The 16,262-nt window shown below is 36.2% G+C and overlaps 3 protein-coding genes across 3 annotated transcripts; 1 reads left to right on the top strand and 2 right to left on the bottom strand.

Annotated features, from left to right (window-relative positions):
• Positions 1-1,445: 1,445 nt before the first annotated feature.
• Positions 1,446-9,223, bottom strand: LOC101310105 (Werner syndrome ATP-dependent helicase homolog). Its single transcript, XM_004296057.1, has 20 exons — positions 9,197-9,223; positions 8,944-9,056; positions 8,779-8,854; positions 8,519-8,661; positions 8,207-8,293; positions 7,722-7,805; positions 7,063-7,270; positions 6,209-6,294; positions 5,820-6,051; positions 5,476-5,599; positions 5,070-5,203; positions 4,729-4,837; positions 4,014-4,056; positions 3,704-3,875; positions 3,123-3,193; positions 2,923-3,016; positions 2,501-2,716; positions 2,212-2,421; positions 1,651-2,046; positions 1,446-1,571 (listed from the first exon to the last, which is right to left on the bottom strand). The coding sequence occupies exons 1-20, from the start codon at positions 9,221-9,223 to the stop codon at positions 1,446-1,448; spliced, it is 2,751 nt and encodes a 916-aa protein (XP_004296105.1).
• A 2,080-nt stretch (positions 9,224-11,303) lies between these two features.
• LOC101309815 (FH protein interacting protein FIP2-like) lies at positions 11,304-12,097 on the top strand. The gene is made up of 2 exons (XM_004296056.1): positions 11,304-11,538; positions 11,805-12,097. The coding sequence occupies exons 1-2, from the start codon at positions 11,304-11,306 to the stop codon at positions 12,095-12,097; spliced, it is 528 nt and encodes a 175-aa protein (XP_004296104.1).
• A 1,011-nt stretch (positions 12,098-13,108) lies between these two features.
• Positions 13,109-15,261, bottom strand: LOC101310678 (bis(5'-adenosyl)-triphosphatase-like). Its single transcript, XM_004294812.1, has 4 exons — positions 15,153-15,261; positions 14,388-14,524; positions 13,493-13,561; positions 13,109-13,394 (listed from the first exon to the last, which is right to left on the bottom strand). The coding sequence occupies exons 1-4, from the start codon at positions 15,259-15,261 to the stop codon at positions 13,278-13,280; spliced, it is 432 nt and encodes a 143-aa protein (XP_004294860.1). The 3' UTR covers positions 13,109-13,277.
• Between the last annotated feature and the right edge of the window lie 1,001 nt (positions 15,262-16,262).

The raw sequence follows: 16,262 nt of genomic DNA, 5'->3' as shown, positions 1-16,262 counted from the left end.
GAGAGTAACCTGCAAAGCATCCAGACTTCAAAACTTTAGCCATCTTAACAAAGATGAAGGACGGTATAGCTTTAAATAGTAGTTGTAGAAGTTGTATACCTGCAGTCAGATCGTTCACGTCTCTTCATGAAGGTATGCAAATTGCAAAGAGAAACAGCAATTATTCTTCAAAGGTAATACAGTAGAACTTTCACCACAATTTTCAAGTTTCAAATGCAGTAGCAATTGAAAAGGTATGATGAAGCCACCACCAATTCATGATTTGAGCATACAAAGCAATGGAACAAATTGATGTAAAAAGGGGTTTGATGCAGCTTTTTACTGGTTGTTTCAAGAAAACATAACTTCCTTATTTTATTGACACAACCAAGACATTAAACTAGAAATACGTATCATAAATTTCAATTTTTCATTTCGAATCATGTGGGAACTACTAGCAAGTTAATGGTAATGATGAAATCTCAAAACAAATTGTAAACACTAAAATTAAGTTGAGACAAAAGTACCATCTACTTTGGCAGCCTGTTCTGCAAGTGTCTCACTCACATTCTTAACAGTAACACCATCCTAAATCAACCAAAAGACACAAAATAGACCAAAACATCAACAACAAATCAATGCATTATCAACCTCTATCCTTTTCCGATCACATCACACATTAACTTCAATGCCATCAACAAAACTCTCACATTCACCACCCTCAGTCTTAGCATCACCTTCATCATCCACATTATGGACTCTCTTTTCCTCACCTGGCTTGTACTTCCACTCCAACCAACCTCTTCAACACATCACGGTCTTTCCACTTCCCCACAACTGAAACCGCCTCCTCCTTGGCCTTCCCCAACAAAATCTCCCTCCACAAGCACCAAACACTCAAACCCCTTCTTATCCATAATCTCTACAATGTCATCTCTCAATGCAACAAATACATCCTGCGGTTGATCACACAAACTCCTCACTCGAAACCCGGCCGACTCGATTCAACTCACGCTCTTCATCTGCTCCCTATCATGAAGATTGAAGACTAAAGCGATTCACAAGCTTCTCTAGTATAAAAACTCCTCCCACAAGTGTTACGTAACATCAATAAAATACGGTGACCAATACATATTGGTTAACTTCAATGCCATCTTCAGACCTAACTTGACGATTTTGCAAGTGTATATCAAACCCAACTGTGCATATAGGCACTTGTTAAAGTCCTAACATGTGAGCTAGACTAGGGTTCTTTTGTTCAAGTCAGAGTTGCACCATTTGACCAAAAAAAAAAAAGAAAAGAAAAGAAAAGGGAGGTCAGATTTGTACAAAATGAAAGAACAGAACAAGACTAGAGAGAAAGAGCTACTTTTGACATCTAACAAGTACATAGAGAATTGGTCATCATTCATCAAGAGTTCAAGACTACTTCAGTAATTGACATGAACTTCACCACTTCTATGAACTTACAGAACCAAATACATATTGTTCTTTCTGTATATCTCAAATTCACTTTCAAGGCTAGTGAGGAGTTCAATGACAGATTCTTTTTCAGATCCATTGAAGTGCTCCAAAATCTCGGAGAGAGTAACCTGCAAAGCATCCACAATTCAACAACTTTTGCCATCTTAACGAAGATTAAGGATCACATGGCTTTCCATAGTAACTTACTCCTTTTTTGGTATTAAGCCAGTCCAATATGGATTTCTCGGTTGCCTTCAGTGTAGTTTTACTTTCCTCCTTGGGACTACCAAGCTTTTGACGTTTCTTTGAGAGCAAGTCCTCAAAATGTACTTCAGGTAGCTTTAAACCTTGTTCTCCATTGAAGGGAAGGGAAGCTGCTTCTGTATTTTTATCCAAACTGTAAGCATCTGAATCTCGGCCTGAGGTTTTCACTTCATGAGGTTCTTCCATGGGGGATGTATGAATAGAACTCGGTGACATTTCAGTTTCCTTGTTGACAAGTTGATCGGCTTTTCCTGCATTGTGGTAATTAGGTGGAGTCCCATCCAGCGAGATCCCACACTTTTCCATTGTCAAGAAAGTCTTGATGTGTGCATAACTTACCTGGCATCATGAAGAAATTTTCGATCAGATGAAAACTATAACTAGACTCGTATAAAAAATTAAAAATAGATTCAAGTACAGTGCAATCAGGAAGAAACATGCCGCTCAGCATTTTAATCACCACTATGAACAAAACTCTCAAAACAAGGCAAAAGTAAAGCTCACATCTTCTGGTAATTCGTCTTTGATAGGCTTTAACTTTTCTCTAGAGCCAACCTTTGAAATGGCACACTGAATATCTGACATAATTTTTTGTGTTAGTCCAACCTCATTGCGTAATCTGACCCAATCAATTGCAAATCCTTCTTGAGCAGCTTCCATCAGATATTCTTGAACAGTCTGCTCTTTAATAGGAGCAGCTCTACCAGGGAAATTCTATGATTAAAGTGAGTCGTGTAAGAACCCAAACATAACACCAAGATAAGTGAAGCATAGTCAATATTGAAAAGCGTACAGCAATTTTCTGAATTGAGAGGCCATCTTCATGCCACATTCTCCAAGCTTCAAACTTTGCCGGTGTTAACTTTCTCTGATGGTGGTTAGGTACTGGATATACTTTTTTCGTAACAGCAGTTTCTACAGGTGCCTCTCCATCCAACGAAAGATTTAGTCCTTGTGATAGATGCCGAATGATCTGGAGAAAATGATTACCGTGTGCCACTACAAGGTGCTACAAATACATTTAACAGTTAGCCTTCATAGTTTTAAGTAAAAGTTAAAAAGCAGGAAGGTTCATATAAAACAATGCATGCGATGCATTTATATAGTAAAAGTTGAGAAGTCAGGAATGCAGTTAAGAAATTAGCCATTGTATCGGAGATAGTCATATATACACGTATACAGAAAGCATGAATACGGATCCCCTACTAGACATACCTGGTTAACGCCATCGATGTTAGCTAACCTTGCTCTGGTTGATGGTCTTGTTAAAGCAATTTTTTTGATGGCTTGATCACCACAAATGGCATATCTGCAAAAAGGGAAGTATGGATGAGTTCTAATGTTTGATTTCCACTATTACTGAATAAACCATTTTGGATTAGTATGGACAATATAGTTGAAGAAAATTTTCCTACGGTGCAGTTCCTAGGCTTCTTGCAAGCTTCCTTCTCTCTTCAAGAAGTGAATGATACAGTTGCTTCTCAGCCTAAGAGAACAAATGAACAAAAGTTAAATAAAGATGACCAAATGATAGAATGGAGAGATCCAAAATAAGGACTCAGATTTTATAAATATGCCAGAGACCGACCATAACAGGTTCACTTTCAAGATACAGAAGTGTTTTTCGTCCAGTTGACATTTGCAGAAAACTTTTTAAGGAAGCTGAATAAAAGGAAAGAGTACAACGGAAACAAAGGGGGGTGATTTGCTGCATTTGACAAGAAAAAAGAAAGTAGTGATTGATAAGTAATAGTTACTTTTGCCTTCCAAATGACCTATAAGGATCATTTTATGATATTGTCAAACAACTGATAGTTGATAGTAGGAAACCAAAAGATGAGTAGATAACGAGGGTGGGGTTGTGAAATGACAAAGAACCCAAATTGCAACCTTTCCAGTTTCGACACACACAGAGAATCTATCTCACTCATTAGTAAGAACAAACAAGGATGAAGAGATTGAAGAGGAATGAACAAAATATGCTCAACTTACTAACCTCTGAAAATCCTTCGCATTCCAAAGTAGACAAACCTTTAATTTCTCCGACTTCACCTGATGTACTTTTATTGTCCTCATCATCTACCATTTCACTGGTCACTGGCAACACCAGAGGCGGTTGATGATCAGGTCCAGCAGAACTTAGAAATTGCTCCCCTTTCCGACTGACGCTGGGGCATAAAAAACAAAAGGTTCTTGATTTCATCTTGAGTCTTATGAAACACATTGATTGAAAAAAAAAAGAAAAGAAAGAAGAATATTTGGAAATGATTCATTGTGAAGTTTCAACAAATAAATAAATAGGTTACCTTACAGTTCTGTATATATCAGATACCATCTCCATCAAATAACCTGTACAAAGCACCAATTTTACTTATAAACTGACAACTTAATTGTGGTATTCAAAAGAAGACAAAGAGCAGTTACCATGAGCAGAAAACAAACATAATCTAGGACAATGTTCATTTCAGGGCAAGATACTGTCGAATTCTAATGTTCTACGTAAATTTATGGCAAAGGATATGAAACGGGATGCAAGAAAGGAAAATTTAGGTCTAAGATTACAAAAAGAAACTGGCAGGCATAATCTCAGTCTGTACGTTATAGTAGTTCTTCAGTGTGTATTCTTCGTGACAGGCAACAAGTTTAGGCACAGTACACATAACACTCAGTAGTTGAATTCATCAAACTACCACTAGATGTAAGCATTGACATATTAAGGTTCACATGCCTCCAGTATTAAGGAGTCAACCATTATAATGGGAGCAATGAACCCAGCTAGAGATGGCCAAAATACATTGCGGAGTGAGCGCCAGTTACCATCAGTCTCCCAATCTTCTCCACCCTATTAGGGGAAAAGAGAAGAGGAGAGAACACAATTGATGATTGTGGATGTCCAATGGGTACCCTATGGCACTTTCGCCATCCCTCGGACCAGCTGATAGAATATTAAGAATTGATCTGAATTTTTTCATATGGATAAATTACAGTTCACTACAAATTCAAAATGCTTCCCTAACATACCAGAAGAGATTAATTGGTAAGCGAGTGCTTTCCACCAATTTGCTGAATAGTCTTTCCCAAGTCCATGCAGCGGAAGCTTGTCATATTGGGCATCAAGAATCTTTTTGGCCTGTATGCCACAGTGAAAGATCAGTACCAAGGACACGTAACCACATAGAACTTGAAAAACACATCAGTTGAAAAGGGATGATTTGTGTATACATGAACTTCAAGATCTGGAGCTCTTAATAACAAAACTTTAAAAGATGGGAACTGTACAAAACTGTGCCAATCAACACAGAATTTCAGCAATCCTTATTAAAGAAGAGAAACATTTAATCCTTGGTCATTAAAAAACTTACCCTAGAGCCACGAAGAATATCTACAGGCATATTCAGACCCCATTTACCCCGACATGATTGAATGCAAGCCATTAGAAGAAATGCTTCTCTAGACATGTCCCTCTCCTTTGAGGAAATACAATTATCACAATTACCTACAAAAGTACAAAAACGATATAATCAACAACAAAATAATTTGGTATATAGTAAGTTGATAGACTATTTTTAGAGGAACACTGATGCATATGGTTTGATTCTAAAGCTTCAAACAACTTTTTTCATTCTAACATTCTAATTTAAACAGCTACAGTCACGAGCTAGCAGTAAGTAAACTATGCAAACATACATTCCAAAAATGCAATAGTCCAACACAAATATTAAAGGTGAGTTGCACTCAGGGAATCTAATTGAAGAATCAAACACAGACCACATCTATCAGATGGAAAGATTTCCCCAAAGTGACCAAGCAAGAACTTCCTTCTGCAAGTTGTTGATAAGCAATATTGTTGTGCTGCCATCAATGACTCTACAACAGCTCTTCGTTGACTTTCCTGGTGAAAAGCAGCACACAGAAACTCATTAGGCAACAGGCCTTCTTAATCATTAATGGAACTTATATCTACTTGGCCACTAGGAAAGAGCCAACTAGGCCCTTCCTCCCAAATAAGCAACTGGTTGCAAATTTCCAGCTCCAAGAAGATTGGGATGTTGACAATTATAGGTCATCTAACTACTTCTTTAGCAACAAATCTCCATAGCAAGGGGACTTACTGTTTGACACTCTCCAGCATAAAAGTCAGCTTTAGCGAAGTCGCTTCTTGTGTAATAGAGCCAGCAGACAGAAGCCATACCATCTCTACCACATCGTCCACTTTCCTGGTAATAAGATTCCAAACTCTTTGGGCAGCCATAGTGGATTACTTGTCTTATGTTTGGCTTATCAATACCCATGCCAAAAGCAATAGTAGCAACCATGACATCAAGTTCATCTCTTATGAATAATCTATGAAAAATCAATAACAAGCTTAGTAAGTGTGACAGGATTCAAGTCAAGTTTAATGCAATGCAAGTGTAAGAAAGGGAAGGGTGCAGTGTACAGGTAATAGCCCAAGGAACATTTATGATTGCTAGTCTAGGACACATGGACATGTGGTGAGAACCTATGGGATTCTGCACGAGCTTTATTATCCATTTGACCATGGTAGATTCCAGCCTTAATGCCCACCTCCTTCAGGGAATTGAATACCTAGTACAATAGGGTCATAACAAACACTTGTAAGAAAGGCAAAAATTACGTTCTCTGACAAAATACATGTAGGAACAAAACAAGGCATTGCCAGACTTGTCAAAAACATGAGATGATGTGGACTAAAAGATGCCTCACAATAATATGTTTAGGGTGATAGTTCTATAGCTACAAAAATGTTGGACATTTCAGATTCAAATAAAAATAGAAACTAAGTTATATGTCAAAGCCTTGTTTTGAGAAAACTTCACTACTCTAATTAACAAGTGCCAACAGTAATGTATTAATGGATACATATGCTTGTTCATGCAGTTATTATCACTTCCTTGTGTCATTAATACCCTGTCGGGTAGAATGCTATCCCTAATTAAGGTTGAATTGGTACAGATAAATATTCAGTAGACCTTGTATGAAAACAAGTACACAGTAACACTTTTGCACAAACATAGCAGTACCCCACAAATTTTAAAGTTCCATGTCTCATAAGGTCTACTAAAGAGATATAAATTTCCATCAACTAACTCAACTAAGCTGTATTCCTAAATACCATCATCATCTATTAAATTGAAATCATGTCCTTGACAATAAAAGATGCAACTTTAAGTATCCCGTTTGGGGGGGGGGGGGGGGGGGGGGGAGGAGATTTATGCTAGTTTATATAAGGTGAAGTCTTGGATAATAAGGAACCTTGAGGACTGTTTCATGATACAGCCATCTCATATTATAGTGCGTAAATCAATCATAAAATTAAGCAGATATGGAATGCACCTGATCAACGTCTTTAATTGTCGTGCAGTAAATTATAGTTGAACCATCTGTGCGTACAAATTTGGAAACTTCTTGAACCAGGTCATGAACAAATGATTGAGTCCGATTGAATAACTTGACACCATAGAACAGATTTCCACGATCAAATGAGCCTATTTTGACATATGGGTTTTCCAACTTCAAGGAATTAACAATGTCCATTCGAACCCTGGCATCATAAGTGTAAGAAAAGAATAATTATTGAAGTTACCAGCACAAAATAAAAATTGAAATGCAAACCAATGTGGTTAGCAAAGAATCTCTAGTCCAGGATTATCTGTATTCATTGACAGATAAAGAGCATATATTACGTTATGAAAGATTGTCAAAGGGTCAAGTGACAGTCTATACTATTATCCTCTGAGCTCAGAATGTATCACTATCATGATTACTGTAATTAAATAGTAGCTTACTTTCTATGATTGTTCTGCTGAGCAAAGTTCTGATAGGAATTCTGTTATGATATTTCTAAACTATCTAAGGGAAGTATTAGTCGCTGATTTTATTGGTGGAATTCTGAGGATATTAAGCAAAGTGCAGTGATACTGTCAATAGAAGAGCAATACATAATGAAAGAAATAAACAAAGGAAGTGATACCGGGAACAGAAGAGAAACCTACTTTTCAGTAGCAGTTGCGGTTAAGCCAATAAACGGCACACCAACAAGAATGCCACGTAATTTGTCCAATTGCTTGTATTCTACCCTGTAGAGTCCACAAATAGAAGTCCTCAGGAGACGGCAACAGCAAATTGATAAATATACATGAAACAAGGTCCAATCATCTGCTAAGGATGACATGGATAAAAATAGTAATTTCGGAAAAAAATCTAGCACTTGAGCCACCTCCAAAAGAAAACGAAACTTCAGCTGCAAACTAAAGTAAATTAGCAAATGAAACACATCACCTATAGTGAAATCGTCGGTATTTCCTAGAAAGACAGGTTTGATATTACAACACTGGAAGACAATGCGATCTAACAACTAAGAAGGATTGCAGAAAATAAAATTTTACAGACCATAAGCCCAAATGTTCAAAAACTAGGAGTAAGAAAATCAATCCATTTAGACTTAATTAAATGGTAATTAGTAGACAGTAACAGTAACCTGAAATCATGGCCCCATTCTGATATGCAGTGTGCTTCATCAACAGCAAACAAGCAGATCCCAGCCCTTAGTAATTTTGACCAGAAGCTGCAGAGAAATGTTCAACACAGATAGTAAAAGAATCTCTAAGTAAACAAAACATGAATTTTTGTGAAAAATACAATGACAGACAGAATATGATATCGGACATTATTATAAGTTACAGCTTATAACCCCTAGATTATTTTCATTGATCACTAACATCTTCCTTATAGACATAAACTTTCATCATAGTCAAGTAACACACACATGTAAAAATAGATGTAAAATTACCTGACAGGAATCACACATGCCTTTTCAGGGGTCATGTACAAGATATCAAACTGACCACTCTCGGCTCGGCTCTGGACAGTGCTATCAGTTTGACTACTACCCATATATTCAGCTCTGATCCCTCTTTGTTTCAAAGACATCACCTTTACATCAAGATTAAACACATATTACTGACATGCAACTTGGACCAACAACACATTTCTGTTTATGTTCAAACTCATTGATCACTAATCGAAAAAACTAACAAAACTAATTCTCACCTGATCTTGCATTAAGGATATAAGAGGGCTGACAACCACACCAGTCTTCCCAACAACCAAAGGAGGCACTTGATAACTGAAACCAAATAAAACCATTTTCAATCTTTTGACTTTTGCATATGGAATCAAACCCAATATTTCCAAAACAGTGAAAATCAAATTTACCACAAAGACTTGCCACTTCCAGTGGCCATGACAATCAAAGAGTCCCTTCCAGCTATGATTTTCTCAATCACTTCCTCCTGGTATGGCCGAAATGAAGAGAACCCAAAATATTGCTGTAACCCAAAACACGAAAAATGAAGAAAGTGAGAGCTAATTTACCCAACAAACAAATCAAAGTTTCGATTTTTACTATACCCAACAAGCAAAAATTGAAACTTTAATCTGTGAAAATGAAGAGGGTGGGTTCCTTCACCTTGAGAATGGCCTGCGTAGACTGCATTTTGAGGGTTCTTGTTGCTCTGCGGTTGAGAGGGTCTGCAAAGTTTGGGACTTTGGAGAAGAAGCGGTTTCGAGTCGTTTGAGGTTTTGTGAAAATATAATAAACGGAGGAAAATATTAATTGGTTTAAGAATAATTGTGTGAAAGGGCAACTTCTCCCGCCATTCTCATACAAAAAAAAAAAAAAAAACAACTTCTCCCGCCATTTTTAGGGTAAGTGGGGAAAATGGCACGTTGGCACTCTGGTGTAAGCCTTAGTGTCATAGTGTCATAGTCTCTCTTTTAGTAAGTAGGAGGTTGTGAGTTCGACTTACACAGTTGTAATTTACCTGATCAAGAGAAAAAAAATGTTTAAGCGGTGAATGGAACAGTGGTAGCCCGTCCTTCTAATGAGGACTTCTATACTAATTAAAGATTTTTCGGTTTATCCTATTTTTTGATTTTATATCTACATCTTGACCGTCAGTTTTCAATATGGCTGAAAATTTTTAATATAACTGAAAATTTGTATAAATGATATACTCATAAATACCATTAAACTGAACGGTCAAGATGTGGATTTAAGATCGAAAAGTGGGATAAGCCGAAAAGTCATCAACTAACCTTCATTATAGAGGTCCCTCATTAGAAGGGCTCTCATGGAATAATAGTTTTTTTTCTTCTTCTCCTTTTTAAATGAGAACATAGAAGAATTTTTCGCTTTAAAAGTACCGATACTAATAAACTATCCATAATAAAACGTTTAAGCTACTTGACTATATAGATATAGGAACTTTTCCAAAATAAGTTTGTCTGCCATGGTTGGATGAAGTATTATACTATTCGGTCCGGTTCAAGGGACACTACATTTGACACAAATTTTGATACCGATTGTGAGCCATTTGATTTTAAAATGTTCAACGGTCCAGATTCATTGTATGAATGATGTTAGCACAACACTAAATGATGTGGCAATTACATATAATTTCATATTTCTAATCTAAAAGTAAACTTCTATTAATAACAAAATTAAAATCTGAAAAAATCAAAATCAACAAAACCCTGAAAGAAAAAAATAAGAAGAAGATCGAAGAACTGAATAAGAACTCAAGGAAAAATACTAAACCGTAAATCCAATGATGTTTATTCCTTGGGTTTCCGTTCTCAATCTCCGATTTGGTTTTGTCATCTTCATCTACATATTCTCCCTTGGTGAGACTTGACAAAACATTGAGTAACTGTGATATATAGTACTCATGTCGAATTCATGATCAATATGATTCAAGAATTTTGAAATGGCTTCACCCAGTATTTGTGGAATTGTTTAGTTCCAATTAGCAAAGTAAGTGGGAGAATGGAGATGAAACCATGGAGCTGGAAACTAGGATGAAAACTTGAGGATATATGGTATCAACGTTTCTTCTGGTGTTTGACGTCATTGGTTCTTTTGTTGTTCTTTTTTTCTCTTTTGATCGTGTACACTAAGAATAATAGTCATTCTTATTGTTTTATTCTTGCTTTTTTTTTTTGTCAGATTTTAATTTTGCTTTGTAGAAAAGTTAACTTTTAGTTTAGAAATATGAAATGACATGTAATTTCCACATCATTTGGTATTATGCTAACATCATTTATACAATAAATCTAGACCGTTGAATATTTTAAAATCTAATGGTTCACAATCGGTGTCAAAATTTATGTCAAATATGATGTCCCTTGAACTGGACCGTATACTATTATAGTCTTTTCATTTTTAATACGAGACACACCGAGACCATGTTTTAATTGGTTTTGATTTATTGGGTTATATTCCTCCTTGGATTATAATCGGATAATACATGAAGTCTAGAGCTATTTGGATACAGAATTTCCTCTCTCTATATAAGCATTGGTTATTAGATTGTATTTTTCGCAAGGAAAACCAGAAAACACGTACGGTTCTGTGTTCCTGTATTGGGTTTGTAGCTTTAGCTAGCCATGAACATCAGAACATCAACTCCGATTCCTCCTCCTCTTTGGTTCGCCTCAATGTAGAAGGAAAAAAAAAACTTTGCACTCACATCTACACTTCGACTCAGCGCGAACCTAACTCTGTGCTCACTGCAATGTTTAGTACTGGAAATCATGATGCCCTGTGTAAAGATGAAGAAGGATACGTTTTTATTGACAGAGATGGTGAATATTTTACTTACATTCTCAATTACATGAGAGATGGCGATGTTCCTACATTACAAGATTCTTCTGAGTATTCCCAACTTCTAAAGGAGGCACATTACTTTGAGCTTGAAGGACTTGCAGGTGGAATTGATCTCTTGTTGAACAATAAGAAGAAAGAGTTGGGTAAAGAATTAACACGTCGTGATATTATGATGTATAGTCTATCTCTTGTGACCCTTCTCTTTTAGGATTGAGGGTGGGACTTATTCTCTACTCCTTCCGAGGAGCTAATATCGTTTAATCTTTTATTAAAAAAAGAAAAGAAAAAAAGAGTGAGAAGTATCAGCAAAGGTTTAGAGGTTTAAATCTTTCTGGCCTTGATCTTTCTGGATTGGAGCTGACTGGAATAGACTTTAGCTTCGCATGTATGAATAATGTGTGCTTTGCAGGCGCAAATCTTTCAGCCTCATTCTTTTACCATGTCGATGCTGTAAGTACTAATGCCACGTTGAAAACACCTAAGTTTGATAAGGCAAATCTTCAAGGCGCTAACTTCAACAATGCTAATATGGTGAAATCCTGTTCGTTTGATGGGGCAAATCTTCAAGGGGCTAACTTTAACTATGTGAAGTTGGGAAGTTGTTCGTTTGTTGATGCAAATCTCGAAGGAGCTTCTGCAGTGGGTGTTGAGTGTGACGAGGGCATACCCTTTTCAGGCTGTAGATCTCCACCTCTTCACTGAACTTGATGAGGTCAATTTGTGTGATATGCTTTAGGTTGAGCCTAGTTCAATACTTTAGATACGTATCATCGTTTTCATTCAGTTTCTTCTTATTTTCTTAGTTTCTGTTTTTTATGCGATATCTACTCAACGTTACCTGTTGGAAAGTTTTCTTTCAAGTTTCCAACAGTACTTTCATTTAATCACAAGTGAAATCGAAGTTTTATATCTAAATGAATGAATGCGCACAAGTGCAACTTTGTTGTTTCATATCTCAACCTAAACCTCTACGTATACGTACATTACATTGTCGCGAAAGCAACACTCAATTCAGTCAATTGTTCTGTCTCGGATCAACGAACATTGGCTGATGCCAACGTTGCACTAGTGAAATGAGCCAACGCTTGCATATGCTACAATGCTAAACTCCAATGCTGCAATGCATAATCAACTGATCTATATGCAAATTAAAAAAGAAACCAACTGATCTAAATGATTTGATGCTCTTATTGTCAAGTCTTTCTACTTAAATGTACCTCACACATACTATAAGTTTCACTATCAAATTACAATATTATTATTTCCTAATCTGTAGGTTATTATGCCTAACATTTTCAGAGAATCGACGGAAAATAATGAATAGAAAAATAGTGTTTCGAGTTTTTGACAATCTATACTGTTATACCCTAATTGGGTGAAAATATTACTTTGTTAAGATAATATAACTTCTCCTTACACTGGGGAGAGAAATATACTAGCTATTAGTCCACATTGTTCATCATTGCGTCATTTTTGTTTGTTTTTATTTTATGAGAAGTGTTCTTCATAGAGTTGTAAATCTTTTCTTTCCAAATTCTAGGTTTAAAAGATGATAAATAGATCTAAAGGAAACACCAAATAAAGGGAAGTTCTCTCTTATCAGACTTTCCTTCAACAACATAAACTACAAGATAAAATGTCTGTCCAACAAGCAAACCAGCTGAAAACAGCAGCCATTGTCTCATCATACAGGAAAGCAGTCCCTTTCTTTTTATTGCAATCAGTGACAGGAGCTGATTGATGAACTTCTCGAGGTAAATTGGAACTTCAGAGAGAATATAAGTTACATAGAAGTTACCTAAGGCTAATGATTCTGATGCCACTGGTTCTCTGGAGTTTTACGAGCAGCCTCAAGTTATAGTAGGAACTTCACATCCATATTCTACAAGAAAAGCTTTCTGTATTCCTCTGCTTCTCGTGTCATTTCCTCTAGGCTTCTATCCTTCCTCTCCTTTTCCAAGTCAAGCTTCTTCTTTAATTTCTTCTCCTTCTCATCAAGCTATATCATTTACGACATGTGATTAGTAAATGCTCGAGGCAAACAACCATAGCATTTGGAGGTGTTGATAAAAACTTAAATAGAATTCCACAACTTACTGCATCATCTTTGCGTGGAAAGATATGGATATGAACATGGGGTACAGTCTGCCCTGCTTGGGGACCATCCTAGGGTTCAAACAAACGATGCAGTTAACTTAAAAGAACACAACACCATCATATCAAGTAGTCAGAGTTTCACAGCTATTCTATGAGCAAGAACCAAAGGAATTCTCTTAGGTCTCTCAGCAAACAACACAAAATTCTTCCAATAAATACCATACAGAAGGCAGATGCACAGTGATCTATTAGTAACTCACAGAAAAGTATTGCTTGATCAGATGAAAGTGAAGCAAAAAAGCTTTGAAGCATGATCACAATAGAATGGCATTATTGAAAGAAAATCAGGCCATTGATTTTGTTTACTGCATTGATTCTCTTTGATTGTTGGAGTTGATTCTCTCTATTGATAGTAGTGATCCTAGCAATCTGATTTGAGTAATTGTTGGATCATGAATATGCAGATGTAATTAGCATTATCGCTTTCCTAGAATAGAGTTAGATTAGATGAGCTAGATCAGTTCCCCTTGTTTCTATATAATAGGAATTGCTGTACAGTGTTATACGCATCAATACAAAAACTATTACATCCATATTTTCTTAGGCATAAAATAACACATATTGTGGAGTTGTAATCTACGTTCACACTTACATTAATGAAAAAGCATCAGTAATACTAACACACCGAAACAGTTATAGTGCAAATGATCCAGTTATTCCAATTCCTCAAATAATTTCTGATAAAAAGTGAGAACCAGATCATCTGTATAGGTATATATTCAAAGTGTTCGCTTAGTTAAGTGATATCAGTAACAGACATCCAGGGCGCAATAACTGACTAAAAACAAACAGAAGCAGCAATCAAATTTTTTGATCGAAAGGGATAGTTGCTTACTTGAATCCCAAATGTTAGAGATGTTGCTTTGTGGTAGCTCTCAAGCCGTATGCCAATCTTTTGTGCTGTGATCCAAAGATCACTGGTCTCATCAACAGTGAGATCAGCAAAGCGCTTCACTTCGCGCCTTGGGATGATCAGCACATGTACATGATGTCAAGATCAAGCACACTGAACAACTTACCAATTTAAGTTCATGCTTGCACATAAAATTGCTACACGTATAGATGCATGCAAAACTAAAGAGGCTTAATCCAAATACCGCAGAACAGATAGGCAAGATAGTGCGTCAAGCATATAAACACATACGATATGCACCATCATGATTAGAATATGCAGATATACACATGTATTTAATCCTGTGCAACACGGTCTACCCATTATGTTGTGCTTTAGTATTCTAACAGTCCACAAGTTCCTAACTTTTTACTTTGTAATGGAAATGCTGATATGCATACACACAAACGTAATCTAATCAACCAAATAGTTCATATATACCGTTCTTTACAAGCAACACAAATGCACTAAAACTGAGAAAATTCCCAACTTCCATAAGCAAAACAATTGCTTTGACTGAACACGAAACACCATTTCAGTTCAGACCAAAAACAAAAGGATATGACCTGCAGAGAAAAAAGGGAAATGGATCATCAAGTTTGCAACTTTTAGATTCCAATTAGTACAAGTAATTAAAGGGTCATCAAATTTGCAACTTTATACTTATATTTCTATGTTCTAACAAGTGTAAGAGAGTCAGAACAATACCAGGAACAATAGGGTGCAGATTAACCAAGGCATACGATAGGTTAGTGCTGTAAAATACTTCCCTGCTGTCTTTTTTGTACGGCCCAAATGTATACGACTCCAAAGCCATCTGTGTTCGTTTTGCAGCAAAAAATAACCCAAATCATAATGGATCAAATCCAGAAACAACATGATCAATAAGAACAAGGAAGAGTTGAAATGATAATTACCTAGTTACAGGTGGTGGAGAAGAAAGGAATTTGGATGATTCCTCTGCCTGTAAATGAGAACCCAGTTCAATTAGTTTCAATGAATTGTTCTCTACCTCAAGTTTCAATTTCATCCCAGTAGTTGCTGAGTCCTTGTACCACACAGTTATTTATTTACTAATTTCTTGTTGAATTCAAACCTAATGATGAAAAGTAATCAAGCGGTCATAATAAATTCATTATCTTTATTATTTATCATATCTACATAAATCACCTGTGCCCAAAAATCATATGCCAAACCTGTTTCACGAATGAGTATTTGACATATTATCACTAGCCTAACACCTCAGTAACTTTGTTAGCTCTAATCTTATTTTTAATTTTAAAAAGTATTTTTCTCTTTTTCTCTTTCTTTCTCATGAATCAATCCCAGAACTGGCTTCTTCATCGAACAAAAAATTTCTCCCACTGAAATCAAATTTCTCCTCCGATGAGGCAAAAAGAGACGAACAAAAATTGGGATTGAAATCCGCAACAAGATAATTGGATTGAAATCAAACAAAACCGAATTACATGTTGAAAGTTGTCATCTATATCATCATTATGTGTAGAAGGAGACCCAATAGAGAAATTCGTATCAGGGTGATGGGTTTGTTGCAGAGGTGTAGAGCTTAACCTATTTTCAGCGATAAACATCAACACGCAAGTAATAACAAACTCAGTTTAAAGAGAAAGGAAAAGAAAACTAGAAACATTATCAAGGATATCAATTAATCATGTTAAATCTAAAGATAAACCCAAATTGATCTTCACTGAATCCCCTCAAAAGGGCTTTTTCTCAATTTGCTTCTCCAGAAAAGAAAACAAGATGGGTTCTTGTAGATTGAAAATAAGGTTGACGATTATACATATTGAAGCTCAA

Source organism: Fragaria vesca, linkage group LG3 (assembly GCF_000184155.1).
Source record: "Fragaria vesca subsp. vesca linkage group LG3, FraVesHawaii_1.0, whole genome shotgun sequence".
NCBI lineage: Eukaryota > Viridiplantae > Streptophyta > Magnoliopsida > Rosales > Rosaceae > Fragaria > Fragaria vesca.
The sequence above is the reverse complement of the archived record's forward strand: the minus strand, read 5'-3'. Positions and strand labels throughout refer to the sequence as shown.

Excerpts from the sequence above, each read along its gene's own strand:
- LOC101309815 (XM_004296056.1), top strand. The coding sequence starts at position 11,304 with ATGTTTAGTACTGGAAATCATGATGCCCTGTGTAAAGATGAAGAAGGA. Across the intron at positions 11,539-11,804 it reads CAATAAGAAGAAAGAGTTGG|GCGCAAATCTTTCAGCCTCA; the intron begins GTAAAGAATTAA and ends TGTGCTTTGCAG.
- LOC101310678 (XM_004294812.1), bottom strand. The coding sequence starts at position 15,261 with ATGGCTTTGGAGTCGTATACATTTGGGCCGTACAAAAAAGACAGCAGG. Across the intron at positions 13,562-14,387 it reads CTCTAACATTTGGGATTCAA|GATGGTCCCCAAGCAGGGCA; the intron begins GTAAGCAACTAT and ends TTTGAACCCTAG. Across the intron at positions 13,395-13,492 it reads TTCCACGCAAAGATGATGCA|CTTGATGAGAAGGAGAAGAA; the intron begins GTAAGTTGTGGA and ends TAAATGATATAG.
- LOC101310105 (XM_004296057.1), bottom strand. The coding sequence starts at position 9,223 with ATGCAGTCTACGCAGGCCATTCTCAAG. Across the intron at positions 9,057-9,196 it reads CTACGCAGGCCATTCTCAAG|CAATATTTTGGGTTCTCTTC; the intron begins GTGAAGGAACCC and ends TTTGGGTTACAG. Across the intron at positions 8,294-8,518 it reads GCATGTGTGATTCCTGTCAG|CTTCTGGTCAAAATTACTAA; the intron begins GTAATTTTACAT and ends ATTTCTCTGCAG.